Raw genomic sequence first — 20367 nt, 5'->3', positions numbered from 1 at the left:
ATTACTTTTTATTAATGAAGTGATAAATCAATCCTGAATTTATTGCCATCGAATGTGGCAAACTAATTTCCTTCGTCAGAGGAAAAGAAATGCCAGTGAGATATAAATTAACTTTCTGTACAGCCTGCGTCCTGGAGCAGTGCTGGTAAGGAAGAACTGTAGCGAAAGCATGCAATACTGAGAGTTTGTGATGGGCACTGACTTTCGTGGTGTCCTGTGTCCCATTTCTTCAGACTGTCTTTAAGGAGAGCATTTTCTTCTCTTAAAGCTCTGTTGAGCTCCCTCAGCAGCTCTGTCTCTTGTTCCATCTGCAGCAGTTTCCGGTACAGTTCAGGCACCTCCATAGCTGCATCCTGTAGTGGTGTTTCTTTTAGAAAACTGCAGTTCAGATAAGTGTCACCACATCTTCATTGATTCTGTCTATCAAAAGCACTTATACAGAGATAAATGGATGTTCCAATGGGGTAATGGAATGTTCTTCAGGATATTGAATTTTGAAAACAAATTTTTCAGTGGCTTCAGATGGACATTTTTTCCTTCGTTACAGCTTTATTAGTCCTTTCAATAAACATTCATTTATTATTTCTCCAACTGCAAAGTCTACGTTTGATGCCCTGTTGCCATAGTATCTCACTAGCAAAAGTGGCTAAAGAATTTCCGCAACTACTAGGGTAATGCTTTCGCTTTACCATCTCTTTCTGAACGCGTGTATGTATTTGCATACATAGGTCTGCATTTATACACAGAGAAATACAAATACATAAACACTACACAGCAATACATGTGTGAGCACGCACACCTCACTGTGGTGCTCCAGCAAATGTGTATTGAGCAGCTCAGCTGTGTGGTAACTCAGCCCGTCAGGCTGTCAGCCCACACAGTGCTCCAGAGTGGTACACTGGGAACACTCAGGCTCATATGCAGCACTGTGTTCTGCTTAATTAGATGCTTCCCTGCAGCCCTTGCTTGTTGCATATTCCCATTAAAATCAAGTGGGTTTATCAGAAGGCGGTGTCAATAAGTGCACTTACCAGACCAGCATTGCTTGCAGTCAAAGCTTTGGGATTATCAACTACAACGGTGCCCTCAGCTGTGAGCAGAAGGCCATCAAGGGAGGAGTCCATCTCCATGCAACCTTCTGCAGCAGAGTAAAGACAACACGCTCAGGGCTCAGCCAGCACACGCTCTCTGCTGCTGGTGCCCTTATTGTACATTGTGCACAGTATTTAAGGTGGAAATAAACAGTCTCCTCTTAAACTCTGAATTCATGACAGAGAGCGCCTTTTCCTTACAGCTTCAACCAAGCTGGAGGCCAGCATCCTCATTTTGAAATTAAATCAGGAAGCCGCTGACCATTTTTCATATTCTGAATTAATATTTTACTGAAAAGTGTGAATAACTGAGCTGTTCATCCCCCCAGCAAACAGTTCTGTATCCGTAATTATGGACCGTATGGTCTGATTCTATCTCCAAACCATCCCTGAATATGAAATATGTAACATACAACTTTCAAAAGTGAAAATTTTGGAAAGAAATACCTTGGAGGCCCCATAAATCAACAATTAAAGCGTTTTTCTGTAAATAATTCAAAAAATCATAGGAAGCATTTAGGGCTGAGAAATGGACTGTTTCTTCTATCTTCGGATTGGCGCTTTCCCAGACAGGCTTTGTGTATAAGCACCGGGGAAGATCATAAACTCTATACCTAAAGACATAAAATGCAAGCATAAAAAAAAAATTAGTTAAAAACCAATTTGGTCTCTGAAAAGGTCAGCTATTAAAACAGACACAGAAGTCGAGCAGCAACAATTACTGTAGCATTTCAAGGTCAGCTCTCCTTTCCTGCTTAATAAAGCGCCCTGTGCAGTCATTCAGCACCCACAGGACATGCGAAAATATCACGGTACTTTATTAATGTTTAGTACTTATTGTGTTGACAGGAGCAATGCGGCACACTGTCAGAAATGCACAAAAGCCTTTAAATATTCATAACTCCTTTGTTTGCCCCGAGACCTCCAGCTTTCTGCCTATTCTGTTCAGTAATCCATGGGGCATTTCTCCAGCTCCACCCCACCCATTTCTCTGTGGATAACAAAGCCATGGCAATCCCTGCTCCACACAGAGTTTTTAAAAACGGGAGTGACATTTTTAGGCCAACACAACATATCTTCTGTAGTTTCATAGATTCAAGGTTAAATTCTTACTGCAGCTCAAAGACCCAAGCAAAACAGATAATGGGTTATGTGGGCTCGTGACTTCCACAGGAGCAAGGCTAAACGTGCTCTCAGTTTCACCAGCAGCACAAAGTGGCATTATGCTGATGTGGTGGGGAAGTGGTGCAACACAATACCCGATCTGAATGCCTCTTCCCACAGCGCCTCGCAGCCATTTGACTCCAAGGCACTCTGCAATGTGAATCTGGAAATCAACCCTTCTTTCCAGCAGCTCCAGTGGATCAATGACCATCTCGTCCTCCCCGAAGAGTCTGCCAACAGAAAGGACAGCTCAGCGTATCTGACCCAGGTCATCGATCAACATCAAACAGGGTGATAACAGAAAGGAAGGGGACGCCGGGGTTAGAAAGGAGAGCTGCTGTTACGTGACATGGTCGTGTGGATAATTATCCCTTGGTAGCAAACAAAATGCCAGGTTTATATGACAGCTGGCATGCTGTGTTGGTTTTTATTTTTAATCCCCCTGCAGATCTCCAAGATAGCAATGTAACCTTCATTATCAGATGTTATGATACACAAAACAGCAGTGCTTGAAAGAGAAAACAAAGACGTCCAGAAAGACAATGTGGACACAGGAACCATTCAAAACAGAGGAGGACTAACCTGAATCTATTTTGATGTATAATTATTTCCTCCCTCAGATGAAGAAGCTTCAGTGTTGACTGTAATGCTGCTAAACTAAAAGCAACTCACTTTGATATGCCAGCTTGCAGATTTCCAGGTGTAAGGAAAGGGCCTAAGGACTAGGTGCTGGCAGAAGGGCAACAAGGCTTGTAAAGGGCTTGGAGAATATGCTCTACAAGGAGAGACTGAAGGAACTGGGTCTGTTTAGTCTGGGGAAAAGGAGGCTCAGGAGAGACCTTATTGCTCTCTTCCAGTATCTGGAAGCTGCTTACAGGGAGAGTGGGGTTGGTCTCTTCTCACTGGTGAGAGGATGAGGAGAAATGGCCTCAAGTTGCATCTGGGTAAGTTTAGGTTGGATATCAGGAAACACTTCTTTACAGAAAGGGTTGTTAAGCACTGGCATAGGCTCCCCAGGGAGGTGGTTGAGTCACCATCCCTGGATGTGTTTAAAAACCGTTTGGATGTGGTGCTCAGGGACATGATTTAGAGGAGGGTTGTTAGTTATGGTAGTATGGTTAGGTTGTGGTTGGACTCGATGATCTTTAAGGTCTTTTCCAACATGAGTGATTCTATGATTCTATATCAACCTCACTGCAGACATTGCAGTAGGACTATCTGGCTCTGACCATCCCTTCCCCGCCAGATGCCAGCTCCATCTGGGAACAGGGACAGAGCTGTCAGGCAGCAGGGCTGAGACTGTGGGAAACTCAATTCCTGGGGCCCTGCAGAGCAATTCAGCAAAGGCAGAAATTACGACTGACTGCCATCATCTTATCTAATGAATATGGAGCTGATCCCCACTCCCACTTAGACCAGTGAGATCTGTCTCCCTCTTCCACATTTTGCTCATCATTTCCAGCTTTTATTCCCAGTTAAGCATTTCAGCAGGTGAACTCCCCAAGTTCCCTTAACAAGGAATGACCAATAGACCCCAGAACAGAGGCTGTGGATGGTTACCTCCCGTCACTGGAGCACGAAGACAGGTTTATCAGCACAACAGCCTCTTCCAGTCCCTCGGAGTTGAGCAGCTCAGCCCGCTCCTCCAGCCTCATGCGGTACGCCAGCGCCTGCAGCCAAACATGTGCAGATCCCACGTGGACAGCCTCCACAGGGTCCCAGAAGGGATCGCTGTCCTGGTTCACAGCTGGGTCCTCCCCTTCCAGAAAGCGCTGGTAAAGCTCCTCCATTATGAACTTCCTGTTAATGAACTTGGCCTTCGACCATACCCACACCTATGGATGAAGTGACTCGGGCAGTCACTGACACAGACAACAGCAAGGTACCCCTCTGCCTATTTATGTACAAGAATTTGTTCTGACCGAGCTACATCAAAGTTCATATAAACACAGCAGAATGGAGGAAAGGAAAGAGAAGATTTTTGTTACAGACAGGTATTTGGACCTTTCACCCACAATAAAGGAGCGTGAGGCTTAAGGCTCTGCTCCAAGGAGAGATCATGTATTGTGTAGAATGGAGATTTCAGAGATTTATTAGAACACAGCTACCTTTCATCTTCCTTTCAGCCCAACCCAGTATTGCTCATTAATTTGCTGCTTCTGCATTAGGAGAGTTTTCCCTTGGTCTTACTTTCCTTTGCTTTCAGCTTAAATATTATTTGTTCTTACAATAGATAGCCAAGAAAATATTACTGAAAATAATAAATAAGTCACTCTGCTTGGATCTAGAGGCTCCTTCTGGTTCCATCACTATGTTTTTAAAGAACACAGTAAGAGCATCGCCTCTATGACCTAAGCTTGGTACAGGCTAATTTTATGCAAGAACAACTGGAAATGCTTTCACAAGAAAGCAACAGCATTACACATTGCAGCTTTGATGGTTTGAAAGATTAATGGACACTGATGATGGCAAAATGAGGATAAGTTACGTTATCAAATACTCCTGTAAGCTGACAATTCACAAATTAGAATGTGCAATCAATTATGAGCGTGCTATTAAATACATGAAATGAAAATATAAAATTGCTTTTCTTTGTCCATCAGTTGTGAAAAACCTCTTGTTTTAGAACAAAGTAATAAAGCTCCCTCCTCCATTATTTAAAAGGTGAAGCATTGTTGCTAACCAGCCAGTGATCAGCTGCAATTGAGCAGCAGAGCTGAAGGATGTTTCAATGACAAGGATGTGAGCTGGTGCTCACCAGTGGCTACAGAGACCCATCAGTGAGATCTTGGCAGTGAGTGCCTTCACTGTGAGGTTTTCCAACAGCTTCTTCCAGCCCTTGTCCATGTCAAATGTGCCTCTTTCACTTCAACAGTAGTGCCCCTGTTGAGAAGTTCAGCAACAGAGTGTTTGAAGATGGCTAAGTGTACTCACAAATGCCAGGGCAGATCAGCCCTTTAGGGGCAGAATTAATGCACCTCAGGGATCTCCTGTAGATAATACAAACTACCCAGGAGAACGGCTGTCCCATGAACAAGCAGTACATGGATTCCTTCTGAGAAGTGAATAGATCCAGCAATGGCTTGGGAAGAGAGTAATTCATGTATGGTGGTACAGAAAATGGGCATCAAAGAGTGGGAGAGTAAAAGAGCACAGCTCCACCATTAGGGCACAGCACAGGCAGTACCACAAGGATTCCACAAGAATGAGCATGCAGCACACATATTCCTTATCTTCTCTTTAAACCTTTTCTTAGCACATCAGGCTGACTTGTTTTGCCTTCTTACCTGCTGTGTAGTTTCATGTGTCACTTTTACTGTTATTTCCTTTTGTAGGTCATGGCCTCTGGAGTCTGATAAGGCCAGATTTTTCACCTTCAATTCAAATTTGAGATCCTATTAATTAAAAAAGTTTCTTCAGCACATCCATACCCAAGACACCTTTAGGTATGCAAGTTGGCAATATTTTCATTTAAAATGAATACTAGAGATTTATGTGATCCTGCTTATGGAAGAAATTCTCACCACAACGTTTCTGCAGTGCCCAGGATTTGACATCCCTGCTATTTCAAATGTCTGAAATCCACCTGGAACGAGGCTTCCTTTACTTCCCCCACTGACACAGCACTGACATAGCACTCTGCCATGAGGTTGCACAGAGAAAGGAGAATCTTTATCCTAACCTGTGTACTTCTGTTTTTCTTCAGGGAACTTCTCGAGAAGCTAGGTACTTAGTTTAAATGCTCAGAAGTTATTATTGTCTATTTAGGCTGCCCTTGGATCTGTCTCATTATTCCAGTGTTACAGAACAAGCATGAGGAGGAATTCTCCCTTCTTGGACCTCTTGTTCTCTAGAAAGTACAAAATCAGTCACTGTTTGCATATTTATGCAGCGCAATGGCCCTGAAATGCTGCTGGCAGCCTGAACTGCTGAATTCACATTCACCCCATGTCTCCCCTCTGCCCACGAGCTGGTGAGGGAGATTGGGAAAGCCAAAAGCAATGGGAGATGTTCTTACAGTTCTTCCTATTCAAGCTCAATAACGTGCAAAACAAGTGTGACCCACAGAAGCCAGGGAGAAGCCTTCCTTACCTTCCCCAGCTCCTGGCTCATCTGATTCGCCTCCTCCACCAGTGGCATCAGTTTGATGTAGTCATGAAATACCGCCAGGACACTGGGATCTGCTCTGTCCTGCCCACTGCCCACAGTGCCTTCAGGAAGACATGAACAGAAGAGGTGAACAGGCTGCCATCCCCTGCAGGTAGCTTTAGAGGGGCACTTGTTCTCAGCCAGAAAGCAATGAGAAGCCCCTGGTCAATGCCACTGTCCTGCCCCGAGCTGGACATTCAGCATCCAGCCTGCTCATGTCCCACAGGGAGAGGGGCAGTGCAAGAGCAGCTTAGCTGAGCTCACTTCTAGAATCAGGCTGAAAAGCTGATCACAGAATCACTAGTGTTGGAAAGACCACTAAGATAATCTAGTCCAACCACCAACCCATCCCTACGACGCCCACTAACCCACGTCTCTCCATGCCACACAGTTCTTGAACACCTCCAGAAATGGTGACTCCATCACCTTCCCTGGTCAGCCTGTTCCAGGGCCTCACCACTCTTTCTGAGAAGTTTTTCCTAATATCCAACCTGAACCTCCACTGGAACAACTTCAGGCCTCCTGTCCTGTTGTTATCTGGGAGAAGAGGCCGACCCCCAGCTTGCATAACCTCCCTTCAGGCATTTGTAGAGTGCAGTAACGTCTCCCCTGAGCTTCCTCTTCTCCAGACTGAACAAGCTCAGTTTCCTCAGCTGTTCCCCATAAGCCTTGTGCTCCAAACCCTCTGCAGCTTCACTGCTCTTCTCTGGGCACACTCCAGGGATCATTTTAGAAAGTGGGCTTTATGCAGAGGATTTTGCTGCAGGTATATTTGGAGAACTGGCTCAGTCCATTCTGAACACCTGCAGCTTTGGTGACACAGCTGAACACGAGGCACAAACGTCCCTCAGAACAGCTAGTTACACACAGATGCTCAGATGCACATTCACTGCACCCCTCACTGTGTGAGTGACAGCAATGCCACGGAGCATCAGGCATCTCAACTAAGTCCTCCGTGTGCCCTCAGCCCTCCCAGAGCCACTCATTACAGGCACTCCGTTACACCTCAGCCAAATGCCTGGAGGCAGCAGCATGTTTATGCTGACTGCTCTTTGGGGCTGAACAACTACTGCATGCTTCTATGGGGATGGAGTAACTAAAAGAGAAATGTGAGAGCCACTTAACTCAAAATGGTCAGGCAGATTAGTACACAGTTACAAACAACACACACCCCCAGGTTCTTTAAGAAAGATAAATACTTGAATGCAGAATATCCATAGTAAATACTCTCTGGATGTTAGGATTTCATATCTATGAATATCTATATCTATTTCATATTTACAAGCCAAACATTTTACTGGACTAAACATATTAAAATGGCTTGCAGGAAAGTCTCATTCTGACACATAGGGCAAATGCACACATTACTATTTAGGAACACAGCAGTATAAAGAAGTAACAGCTACTAGACTTGCCTTTGGTTTCATTAAACAACATACAAACTAGTAAAATAAATTTAAACAAAATGCATTTCTCTTTCTGTTGTAAGCAGTAGATAGGTATCAAGCAATTAGTGTGACTCACAGCTGCTTCTGTGCAAAGCACTGCACAGCCTCCAGCCCACAGCAAGAACAGTGTGTGAGGTGCAGAAGGACAAGGCAGATTTTGAAGATGTCTGCACATGATCCAAGGTGATGAAACACCGGTCCCCCACAATAACGCCACCCCATGCACAAGCAGTGACGCTCACCAAGTTTATCCACACTGAAACCTTCTGCTGCTGCCAACTCAGACTGAAAGAAATCGTAGTCATATCTGCTCAGGTCCTCCTCTGTTCTCTGTGCAGGTGGCCCGACATAGAGGTACGTGCTGTTTGATCCCAAAATAACACGATCCTGAAAGGTTTAGACAAAAGATGCTCTGAAGTCAAGGATACAACATGTCAAGTGTCACCGCATTCAGTGGTCAGGAGCGGATTCCTCCCTTGTGAAAGAAGAAGAGAGTACCCCTTCACTGAAGCACAGTAATCGTTACCATTTCCACAAAGTCCTCTGCCAAGGACTGATTAACTGCACCTTTGTTTGAGGTGAGCATGGACCCCACTACGATTCATTTGATGCCTGTTGATTTTGGTCTGTCACGTTCACCGTGTAGATATATACACATGAGTTTGGGCTAATGATAAAAACAGAAGAAAGTGCTTAAGACTTCCATAAGAAAGGCACAGAGCTTACCTGCATCTGTACCAAAAAATCATTCTGAAGCTGAACAAAGATTCTCATCTCCTCCAGAGCAAGACTGCTTCATTGGATTGATTTTAAATAAATAAATATGTACATAAAATTTACCTTCCCTTAGACATATGATTCTGCTGGAAGACACAGTGCTCATTCTAAACCTTCGGTTTGGACTTGCATTTTTTTCCCTTCAGAGTTTTGTTTTATGTTCAAAGAAGATACTCACCGAGTGCTGCAGTTCTGTTTCCCCTGTGATGGTCACTCCATTCACAACAACCTTGCACTTATCCTGTGGCGCTATGGTAACTTTGCCATCAGCATTTGTAAATGTTGCATGTTTGTCCAAAATGCTGAAAGAAGTTAAGTTTTCTTGTGATTCACTTTTTGTTTTTAATTTGAGAACCATCGTAGAACACTAAATTATAATTCCAAAGATGATATGCTTAAGCTGCCACTCAAGAGGCAGTGGGGCTTTGTGCTAAGTGCCAATTTGGCTTCACGTTTTTGCCATTACAAGAATGGCAGTTCCTAGAAACATAAGAAGCTCGTTAGTCATAAGCTACAGCCTTTCACTTCCCATGAAAAGTTCAAAATAATCATATCCCATGTTTATGCAGTTTATTACGTTTCCTTAAATAAAAAAAGTTAAAATTAAAAAACACCAAAAAAAACCAAGAGGATCATGAAAGAAAGCATCTTGTTTTCTAAAAATCAGCGTACTTACCCCAAACCTCTTAGGATTATAGCATTTGAGGTTGATTGACCAACATCACAAGTACCTTAAAAAAAAAAAAAAAAGAGGAATTTTCCAGTATAAATTGTATGCACTTCACACATCAATAGGTAAAGAGTGTTGAAGCTTTTGCATTCCTTTTTACCTTTTCTCCTTTGCATCAGTGTGAAGAGCTGCGCTCAGCACAAGCCTTTCATATTACTGTTACTACTTGAATATGACAATATAGTCAGTTATTCTCTCTTTAGAGACAAGACTCGATCCTGAGAAACAAAAAGGATTCACTCCATGTGGCCTCTGGGTCAACACATAAGAATAATTACAAATGTATCTGGGAGCCCTCAGAAACTCCGGGGGTACACTACCAGCAAGTAGTGGAGACGCACATCTGGACTAAATATGCTGTGTGCAACAGTACCAGATCTACAAACACCAACTCTTTTAACTGTAGCCCTGAGTCAGTGGTGGAAAACTAACAAAAAACTGCCTACGCAGGAGTGGATGCTCAGGCAATAAGAAGGAATGTGGTTAGTGTTGGATCGTCAGCTTGCAAAATGAGGGTTCATATTTTCCAATCAACATTTTTAGGGCAAGAAGCAGACAACACCCAACAGACTTGGATATTATGACTTATTATTGTATATGACTTATTTCTCTAGTGCATCATAGCATTTTTTGCAATTGAAACACTTCTCACAGTAAAATTCTTCAGCTTGCTCTGACCTCAAAAGGACCACACACTTAATAGTGAAAAAAGGTGGTAAGAACTTAAGAAATAAAGAAAATAATCTTGACTCAAGTGGCTGAATAGCTTAGTGTGACCACAGTTCTGTTATGTCAGAGTCAAAGCACAGAAAACACCATTCATATATTGACTTCAGGACTTTAAAAAACATTTACCATCCTGAATGAAATGCTTGAGAACCCATGAAAGCTGAGGATCTTCGTTGATATTCAGGAGATACGGGAACGTTTCCATCATCCACCTCTCCTGTACAAGAATTGAGAAATATGTAATGTCAGTGGGGTGTATCTGAAAGCTTGAAATAACAGCTAATATTATACATACAAGCCCAGCTTTTGGTGGTTTTTCTTCTTGTTTGTTTTTTCTGGACAAGAAAAATCATCACCGTACAGCAGCTTACATAAGAACATCCCTCCCCCCCAAATATAAATGTCAAACACCGAAGAGGAGATTGCATTCTGATAGATATTCACAGTCTCCAAGTTCCAGGGTGTTTATAGTATAACTGGCTTCAAAGGGAAAATCTTTGGCTCTCTTCGTCAAGGACTTTGAAATGACACAAGTCAGAGTCAACTTCACATAGCTCAGTGCATTCACTAGCATGTTTTAAGTAATGATTCCTTAAAACTGCAAACTAAAAGCAAGAAGCTATAATACACACTGTTGGTAGAAGCAGACAGACGATTCTGTTATTTTAACTCATGCAAAATTCAATGATATTGTGGAGCCACAACCAAGGACTAAATTATCACCAGCTTTCCCAAGCTAAAAAGCCCCGAGAAGGCTGTGTTGGAGCACTGCAGCCAGAGAAGTGTGTGAACAAATCTTAAAGACTACAAGACAGGAGAAAACACCAAAAACTCAATAAGACTGGACTTTAAGGCATCTGGAACCATGATGCTGGGACACCGGCCTGCGTCATCACAGAGTACTGCTGCTCCCACTCCTGCCGGGCCTCCTCCAGTCGAGCCTCCCATGTCATCTGTGCGCTCCGTGTCCGCCCCTCGCTCTCAGCCAGCAGTCGCAGCTCTGCTGAAGAGAGACAGCTTGAACCTGGGTGTTTGCATGGGAAACAGCAAGCCTGGTGAGAGACAAGGGCTGCACACCAGGAGGAGGCCTGGCCTCACAGAGCCTCCTAGGGTGGGACGGGACTCGCTTTCACCATCCTGAATATGAAATGAAAGCTGCCACCTTCATTCTCTTCTTCTAATGAGAAGGTGACCACTAAGATTCCATGCCTAGAGCGTGCACAGGAACTGACTCAGGTGAAACCTCATCAAAAGAATTTACAGATACCAGCCAATTGCACGTTTCCATCTCTTCCCTTGGCTCTGATGTTTGTCCACTCTCACTCTGCTATAATCCTTAAAGCTGAAATACTTTTCACTCCTGCCTGTTGTTGTGTCCTTATTTAGACTTGTTTGAGGCTTTCACCTTGAGCAAACCATCAACATCCGATAAGGGGTCTGACTGTGAGCAACAGCATGTTCCTGCACCAGGGCTGCAAATGAAGGCAGAGACTCTTTCTCAAAGGCAGAGCTAACTTTTTTATTATTATTTTCAAAACAACATCTGTCGTGATGATGTCTGGGGGGAAAAAAAAGCCCTTATCACAGCTATCAACTGCTGCTTACATATCAAGAGGCAGAAACACAGGCTGCCTAAACAATGCAGAGTGTGAGCTGGTGGTGCAAGAACAGCATCCCCCTTGTGGGGCTGCCCATCTGGGACAAGGTATTTGGTAGGTGCCATTCTCATGTGCCACGTCTCCTAATCAGACAGAGGAGGGCTGGTACCACCACACACATCCTCCTATCAGGGTTAATACATGCCTCCAACACTTTGTGTCCTCTCCCCTTCCCACACTTCAGCTTGTGATTTTGAACTACTTGGAACCAGCACAGTGGGGTCAGCATTTGCCTTGACTGCCTCTTGCCAATGCCTTGACTGCCTCTGCCATCCACTTTTTAAGAAATTCACCTGTGGACCTACATCAGCTTACTTCCCACCATACTGCTCCCATGTCACAAGCAACTGGAAAGGTCTACTAGCATTTTGGGAACTCAACATCTATTTGTTACCTGTAGCTGTATTTATGCTGAAATACGTACGTGCTTCATCAGATATTGATCTCCTTGCGCTCCCGAGCCCAGCCATTCTGGACAATAGTTTGTTATTTTCAGCTTTCAGTTCTCTTATAAGCTTTTCGGTAGGGCCTGCATTTACCACTGCTTTGTTCCTGATCTTTTTTGCCCTTTTAAATGTGAAAACACATAAAAGACAAAACAAAAACAAAACCACAGTCTCAGCAAAGGACAAGATTTTTTGGTAAACATGACTTTTTTTTCCCCTCTTTTTTTATTTTCCCTGTTCAGAAATATCCCATGCAGCTCTGGAACTTCAGAAGCCAGAAGAATCTGACAGAAAATTTGCCCCTGGGCTGAAAGCATCTGACATGCTCTCCTACTGCTACAGCAGTCACAGAGCTACCGCTCTGGTTTTGCTCCTGCCAGCCCAGTACAATCCTTCCCTTCTCCATCTGACCCTAACCTGCAAACATGAAAGCAATTCAGCTGCTTGTAAAACTGAACTGGCACTGGGAATAATAAATCTCCCACTCCTGACACCTGCTGGCAGCCAGGCTGCTGTGGGGGCAAGATCTCTGAGCTGCAGACAAAGCCCAACTGAAAAGATTGCAAGGAGATTTCCAGTCCTGAGTCTGAGAAAGGAAAGGAGAACAGAAGCTGTCTGCTTCAGAAGACAGACTCAGGGAAACAAATAGTTTCCTTTGTCAGACAATTCATTTAAAAAATGTGTTACTCATGAATAAGAATGAAAAATCATCTCCTAAAATGCTGCTCAAGATTATTCACAGATTCATTCCTCCACCATTCTGAGCTGCTGACCAATTAGAATTGGTGTCTTTTGTCATTTTGCCCAACATCTGACTGCAATTTGAATCATATTTGAATCATAGAATGGCCTGGGTTGACAAGGACCACAATGATCATTGAGTTTCAACTCCCCTGCTATGTGCAGGTCCACCAACCACTAAACCAGGCTGCCCAGAGCTACATCCAGCCTGGCCTTGAATGCCTCCAGAGTATTTTTGTGCACCAAGACCAGAGAGGAAAATATTATAGAAGTGCACCTTTCAGCATATCGTAAGGTTGACAAAGTTTCTTCATAGCAGATGTCTGCTGGACTCAAGGCTGCAATCTGCAAACATACAAAAGTATTAACTGTCCTTAGATATTGAGTGATGGTTGTTTAAGTAGTTCTAAATACTTCCAAAAATCAGAAAAAGATTAACATGGGAAAATATACCGCTAGGTCCCGAAACATAAAAGGAGAGCCCCAGCATCCTAGAAATCTGACTGAAAATGTACTCTCTCAAACATTTTTTGCCAGAAATGAGAAGGAAAGATGAGAAAATAGAGGTAGTAAAAACAAAAACAAAAAACTAAGGTGTCAGAATCCTACTGTCTCTGGCTTAACCCAAAAATCTCAAAAATACTTAGATAGTTCCTGTACAAGTAACAACTGTAGAATGTCCTCAAATTTGGTCACAGCATCATCACTAAACTAAGAAAGGTAGTATTGTAAGGAACTCAGTCAAACTGTTTTAAGAGTATGAGCATATAAAGTCAACACTTTCACATGTGCAGATTTTCTATTCATATTTTCCTATAATTTAAGGGTACTTTCATATATATATATACACATATACATACACACCTCTTCAAAGATGCTGGAGTACACAGTTCACTTGAGACAAAGCAAAGTTCCTATGAAGATTTATCCTACCTAGAAATGCAACATCTGCTCCACAGTACAAACAATGATCCCAGAAAACAGGAAAAAATATTGAGTAGAATCAACTTACCATGATTGTCCTGCTGTTCCCCCCAAGAGCAGATTGCAAGAGTTTAGTCAGCACTGAGTCCCTGTATGGGATATGCAGCACTTTCTTTCCTGTCGCTACCTCAGCCAGAGCACTACAGGAAAATAAAGGGTTTAACAAAAAGGAATGAACAACATAAGCATACATATAAAGGCAATTTTAGGAAAGAAAAGACAGCTAGATTAGATACTGCAGTAGATGCATTATGGAAAAAATTATTAAAAAAGCAGCTTTAAATCATACATAACTTAAATATTGTTAAGACATTCAGACTGAAACAACTGCTCTGAACGGCTCAGTTCAGAGTTTCAGAAGAGCCTGGACATACGGTGCACTGAGCAGTGGCCCTCTCAGGCTGCTTCACCTATGCCACTGCCTGGAAAGCACTCACAGGGCATGGAGCCAGGAAAAATAACTAAGTAAATAAATATTTTTGTTTCCATGTGCTTATTCACTGAGTACTTCTATTAACCACACTACAAGGAAGATCTGAATGGAGAGACAGGTTGTTCCACGCACAGAAATTTGTTTTCTACCTCACAGACAGGGACATAAAAAGAAAAATGACTACCTGATGACATTCCCTAAGGTGGTTAGGCTTAGATTTACACGTGTTCCTTCCTTCAATCTATCTTTTTCAGATCCTGATGATTTTTGCCTTTCGCTTCCTGCCAAGTCCACCAGATTGATAACTGACTGCTTAGTGATAGCTTCATCTAGGAAAATCTGTTAAAACACATCATCAGCATAAGGAAAGATCATCAAATCAGTGCTTTGGATACTATCAAGATACAGAAAAGGGTACCCTGTGCAGATTCTCAGAGTAATTGTGCTGCTTTATTTACCAACATTGGTGCACTCCAGAGCAGCAGTGACGAACAGCATGTGTCAAAACTGAGAACACTCATGGCTGGCCCAGCAACCTGGGCTGAGGAAACCTGACACATACTCATCCACTTGCTCTGTCATGGCAGAGGTAAGAAACACAGTGGAAGTAGCGCCTTCATGCTACCTGTTTGAATTGGATTGTGATAACCATGTGGGATCGACTGCTGGAGGCATTCATGGTGGTCGTAGCTGTTGTTCTCATCTTATTCCCCTGATCCATTAACCTCTCAATCTGCGCATAATTATCACAAGGCACCAGCTTCAAACCGTCCACATAAAAACCTTGTTGCTGGTCTTCTCTAATCTTCAGCCCTCCAGGCTTCCTGGTCTTAGACAGCAAGTCTATTACCTGTGGAGAGAGATTTACAGTTGAAATATTCTACTAAAATAAGAATATATATATATATATATATATATATATACACATACATATACATACATATATATATATATATATAACTCTTCGTAAAGATAGAATAATTAAAAAAAACAGGCTACAGCTGACAATGTGGTAGCTGTTTTAGCTTTATCACATCTAGAAACTCATTCCCATAGAGTTCGACTGCAGAAAAGTTTAATCAATGTTGAAAATTCATGTCTGCAGCCTTAAGATATCTTCAGAATTATTTAATTAGTTGTTATGATAAGTTTATAAAAGCTTATTCCATAAGCTGCCAAAATGAATTGTTTGTTTTCCTGTGTATTCATTTCTTTTCCCACTCTTTCACGTGCATCAAATTCAACTGAAATTGGCCAAATGTCCCAAAACTAATGAGGAGAATGGTTCAGGGGAAAGAACTCACAAACAAGTGGCAAAAACACATAACCCTTAGAAGGAAAGCTAAAAATGCAATCCTCTTAGACATATACCGTCTTCAAAACAAACTCCTTCCCAGCAGGTTACCCATTTGCATCAGGCATCTCCTACTCAGACATCTCCTCTGTCTGCCAGTACAAGATGATAACATGAAGAGAGAAAGGAAAACAATAAAAATCTCATCTCCTTAATCACTCCCCTCCCTTCCCCCTCCCCCCCCCCAAAAAAAACAAGCCTAATACATAAAGGAGAAAAGCAGTGGTGTGCGTAGCAGCCAGAGGGCAACGGTGGCAGTTGAGGCCTTCTGCCCAAACCACTGCTGGCTTTGCTGTACAGATCCCTCTTGAACTGCTACTGCATGGACAAATGTGCCCCCTCGTATAATGGCTCTTGCAAATGACAGTGCTGTATCATAAGCCCAGTTTTGGTCTGCGATATCCCCAGTGTAACTCTCACTGTCCCATTCTGGTAGCTGAATAGCAACATAACTTATGAACCTGAGAGGACTTTTGCTACCAGACCCTCATATAGCTCAAGCAGCAAAAACGTACCACTGGGCCCAGATACTGCCTGCATCCATGAGTCATCATGCCTAGTAGGGGCACGAAAGGAGGACAAAAGACTTGTTTTCCAATCACAATACACAGAAAATACATAAATGTACATAGAAAACTAAGATTTGTTAGCACTGGAACAGAGCGAGATCATTACCTGTTCGTTATAGATTTCCAGCATGCTGAAAGTAATCTGTAAGGATAATGAATAATAAAAACGTAAAATGCATTTGAGAAAAATCCTTGGAATGGAGTGCCATCTCATTGTAAAAATAACGCAGGTTACCTGGATCAAAACCTCCCTTCATTCCAACCCATTAGGTCATTTTAATTGAGTCAATTATTTATCAGACGCATAATGTTTGATCACACCTGTGCGTCCTCTCCAGCATTTCTTTAATTTATCTTTGCATATATAATCCTTGTTGTTTAGGTAGGCTATATTACAAGATGCACTTCAATTTATTAACATCTAGACAGCATCTGCAGAAAAGTCAAGATCAAATGTTAATTTTTGACAGAGCTAATAGCTGGCAGGGTGACAGGGAGCTTCTAGAGAGAGTCTAGCAGACTCTTTTCAGCAGTGCCCAGTGACAGGACAAAGGACAACGGGCACAAACTAGAACACAGGAAGTTCCATACAAGCAGGAGGAAAAACTTCTTTATTTTGAGGGTGGCAGAGCACTGAAACAGGCTGCCCAGTGGGGCTGTAGAGTCTCCTTCTCTGGAGACATTCAAGACCCACCTGGATATCTTCCTGTACAACCTACTGTAGGGAACTGCTTTAGCAGGGCGGTTGGACTTGGTGATCTATCTTCAGAGGTCCCTCCAATCCCTATCATTCTGTGAACTTTTCATTCAACGTTTGTATAGGATTCACTAAAGTCTGTGCAGTAATTTGTTCCATATATCCACTGTTTCTAATTTTACTAATCTGAATTTAAAGTCTTCAGAGTACAACCTGGAAAGATCTTGGAAATAAATTACAATTTGTGCTAATCTCACCTGGTACTGCTTGTTCTTTTCCTGACTCTGGATTGCTTTGCAGAGCTCTTCACACACACTGGGAACCAGTCCTCTGTTTGCACCATACCCAATCATGGAGTAGCTCTTCCCAGAGCCAGTCTGGCCATATGCTAGAAGAGTTGCATTGTAACCCTGCCAGGCACTCTGCAGCACTCCTTGGCCAAGATCACGAAAGACTTCTCTCTAAAAAATGATCAAATGCATCATCATCAAAGATGATCAGGGAAATCCACACACCAGCGCTGCTGTCTGGTAGGAGGGTCCCCACAAATGGTTTAAACAAATGGTCAGGATTTACAAACACACCTAAGAATACAGAGTTCCAGGATACAAGAAATCTAATTAAAAAGTAGATAATGCTTCAAACCGGTAAACAGAGAGATAGCAATCAAACACATCCATGAAATCACAGAATATCCCAAGTTGGAAAGGACCCACAAGGATCAACGTGTTCAACTCCTGGCTCCACTCCGAACCACCACAAATGCAAACATTATGTCTGCCCTGGGCAGCACGTTCTGTGCCCTCCACCCTCTGGTGCAGACCCTGTTCCTAACCCTCCCCTGACACAGCTCCACACCATTCCCTCGGGCCCTGTCTCTATCACCAGAGAGCAGAGCTCAGCGCTGCCCCACCCTGTGAGGAGCTGCAGCCGCCATGAGGCCTCCCCCTCAGCTCCTCTGCTCTGGGCTGAGCAAACCCAGAGGCCTCAGCTGCTCCTCACACACCTTGCTCTACAGACCCTTCACCACCTTCATAGCCCTCCTTTGGTTGCTTGCTGATAGTTTTATATCCTTCTTACATTGTGGTACCTAAGCCTGCACACGGGGATCAGCTGGAACGTTAATCACAATGAAAATCAAGAAAACAAAATAACAAAGATAAATGGCCTGTTTACAATTGTGTGTTACTTACATCTGCTGTTAGTTGGCTCTGAATAAAATCTTACCTGGCCTGCGTAAGTGTTAGATCCCGCTGAGATGAGCATACCGTTCTCATCCTTCAGAAAGCCACTGTGAGACCAATACGCCAGGTCAAATGTGAAGGTTTTCACGTGCCCTGGATTCCTAGGATCATAGATGCTTGTACTGTTGGAGTCCATAGAAATCACACACCTACTTCCTGCATCCTTCTCTCTCTGTATCAAAATCATAAATGCTGTGTAAAAATATAAGCAGTCATCCACTAAAAAGTCATGTTTTAGTCTGGATTTAGTGGCTATCAAAAGCAAAACAGATTTGCTTTAATTCTCCTTCGTGTTAGAACTTGAACCGAATACGTTCACCAACCTTAGCCGCAAGACGTTTAATGAAAAAACTCTCATATTTTTGTCAATGATCTAAGATAACTCAGTGAAACACCTCTACTAAAGCATGTCCTGACAAATGCCCTTTTGACAATGGCCTGTAGCTTTATTCATGTTCAAAATCCCTCCATGAATATCTCCTGCTTTGTTTCCTGAAGACAGAACCTACCACTGCATGTTTTTTATTCTGCTTCCTGAGAGGTGAGACTATTACACCAAGGAAGTCAGTGTTCTACTGGAATTTTCTTTGGGGTTAAGGTCCCAAGGGTACAGATGCATGCTTTAGCTTCAGCTTTCAGCAGCCTTTTTAGCAGGAATCCCAGCCATTTTTTAGGGGAACAAAACCAAAGAATCCTCAAGCAATACACCTCTCTATAGAAAGACTTTGTAATTGCTCTGTTTAGATAAACAGCACAGAATCTTCCCTGGGAAATTTTGTTCTTATTCACAGAAAGGCCTCCTGTGCTGTTTCTTAAAAAGAATGCTTCTCTACACCCCTACGGCCTTCTCATACGTCCGCTGCAATGCTGTATCACAGCTTTCTTCTACAGGCCCTCCTGACCCTCTGGAACCACAGCCATAACTTCCCCGAGATACACTTGCAGACATCTGCAATTCTGCCAGATGGCTCCATTGCTCACCAAAACACACAAGAAACCACTTCTTAAAACTGCAGTAATCTCCATTCCTCCTCATTGTTAAAAAGATATTGCACGCACTCTGGATATTCCTCTCTCTTATATAAATGACATTATCTTTTCCACACTTTCCTCCACATACTGGTGAGTCTGCACAAAATAAACCAAGTAAAATCTATTGTCTCCATTTCATTATAAACCCATCTTTCTTTGTATTGCAGTCTTTATCCTGTTAGGCTAGCTCCTCGTTTTCTCACACTGTTAGAAAAAATAATTAACAGCAACAACAAAAATCCCAGAGCTTGCTTTTGTTTCCATTTCTTTCTATGTCCTCCAATGTTCTGAAATCTCATTCATTATTATACTAGCACTCCCATTCCTTTCAAACTCCCTGGGCAATCTGGGAGTTTAAGCTTCCAAGAAATGTAAATTGAATGTAAGTAACTGAATAAAAAACGAGAAAAACATTTTAACATTTAATAGGATTAGAAGTCTCTTAAAATAAAAATCACTGGATCGTAAGAAGCCTTCAGGAAGTCATTAAATCTCATGCCAATTTTCTTGTATTACCATTGCTTTCTTTTTTTTTTTTTTCTGCCAAAGCACTGCCAAGGGAGGGTAATTCAGCTGAGCCGATTATAAAATGAAAGAGGCTAAAAATTACAACAAACTATTACTAAAATCAGCTTGTGTGTTCTCATTCCTTGTATTTTCATACAAAAATAGTCTCTAAGTATAAAGAAGTATCATAAGATGCTACTAAACAATCTTCACTAACACATCAGTCAATTCTATTTGATCAGGAATCCAAGCACATTATAGTTTTGTGCACTATGTAGAGCAAATTCAGGTTTGAAGTCTTTTCTTTCCCCGTCACAATATTAAAGTTTGAACTTTTACCCATTTTCTGAGCTACAACGCAGTACTTACAATGCGCATTTAAAAAATATTCCTATCACTTCCCCTCCTCATCCTCTTTCATCATATGCACATCGTAATTCAAATTTAAAAAAATATCCAGAGTAAATAATTACTAACCTGACTGAAAGGTCTCACTCGAACTGCCACTTTCACACTGTCAACATTTGGCATTTTTTAAGCAGCATTCAGTTATGAATACTTCCAAGAAGCAAAATATTAAAGTGCATGCTGCTACTTCTCTAGAATGTCCTGTT

General features: G+C 42.4%; 1 protein-coding gene across 1 annotated transcript in view; it reads right to left on the bottom strand.

Moving 5' to 3' along the window:
• KIF28P overlaps positions 1-20367 on the bottom strand; it is a 22674-nt gene extending 2307 nt beyond the window's left edge. The window contains exons 1-21 of the mRNA XM_040698118.1: positions 20231-20367; positions 18198-18386; positions 17228-17431; positions 16380-16415; positions 14976-15200; positions 14535-14689; positions 13946-14057; positions 13211-13278; positions 12171-12313; positions 10944-11091; positions 10215-10435; positions 9306-9360; positions 8808-8931; positions 8095-8239; positions 6348-6466; positions 5543-5650; positions 3816-4090; positions 2351-2485; positions 1539-1705; positions 1032-1138; positions 203-353 (exon numbers count right to left, since the gene is read on the bottom strand). Coding sequence (XP_040554052.1) covers positions 203-353; positions 1032-1138; positions 1539-1705; positions 2351-2485; positions 3816-4090; positions 5543-5650; positions 6348-6466; positions 8095-8239; positions 8808-8931; positions 9306-9360; positions 10215-10435; positions 10944-11091; positions 12171-12313; positions 13211-13278; positions 13946-14057; positions 14535-14689; positions 14976-15200; positions 16380-16415; positions 17228-17431; positions 18198-18386; positions 20231-20284 — 2941 coding nt within the window. The 5' untranslated portion in view covers positions 20285-20367. The remainder of the gene's footprint in view (positions 1-202; positions 354-1031; positions 1139-1538; positions 1706-2350; positions 2486-3815; positions 4091-5542; positions 5651-6347; positions 6467-8094; positions 8240-8807; positions 8932-9305; positions 9361-10214; positions 10436-10943; positions 11092-12170; positions 12314-13210; positions 13279-13945; positions 14058-14534; positions 14690-14975; positions 15201-16379; positions 16416-17227; positions 17432-18197; positions 18387-20230) is intronic.

This window comes from Gallus gallus, chromosome 3, assembly GCF_016699485.2.
Source record: "Gallus gallus isolate bGalGal1 chromosome 3, bGalGal1.mat.broiler.GRCg7b, whole genome shotgun sequence".
NCBI lineage: Eukaryota > Metazoa > Chordata > Aves > Galliformes > Phasianidae > Gallus > Gallus gallus.
This window is presented reverse-complemented; position numbering and strand designations above follow the sequence as displayed.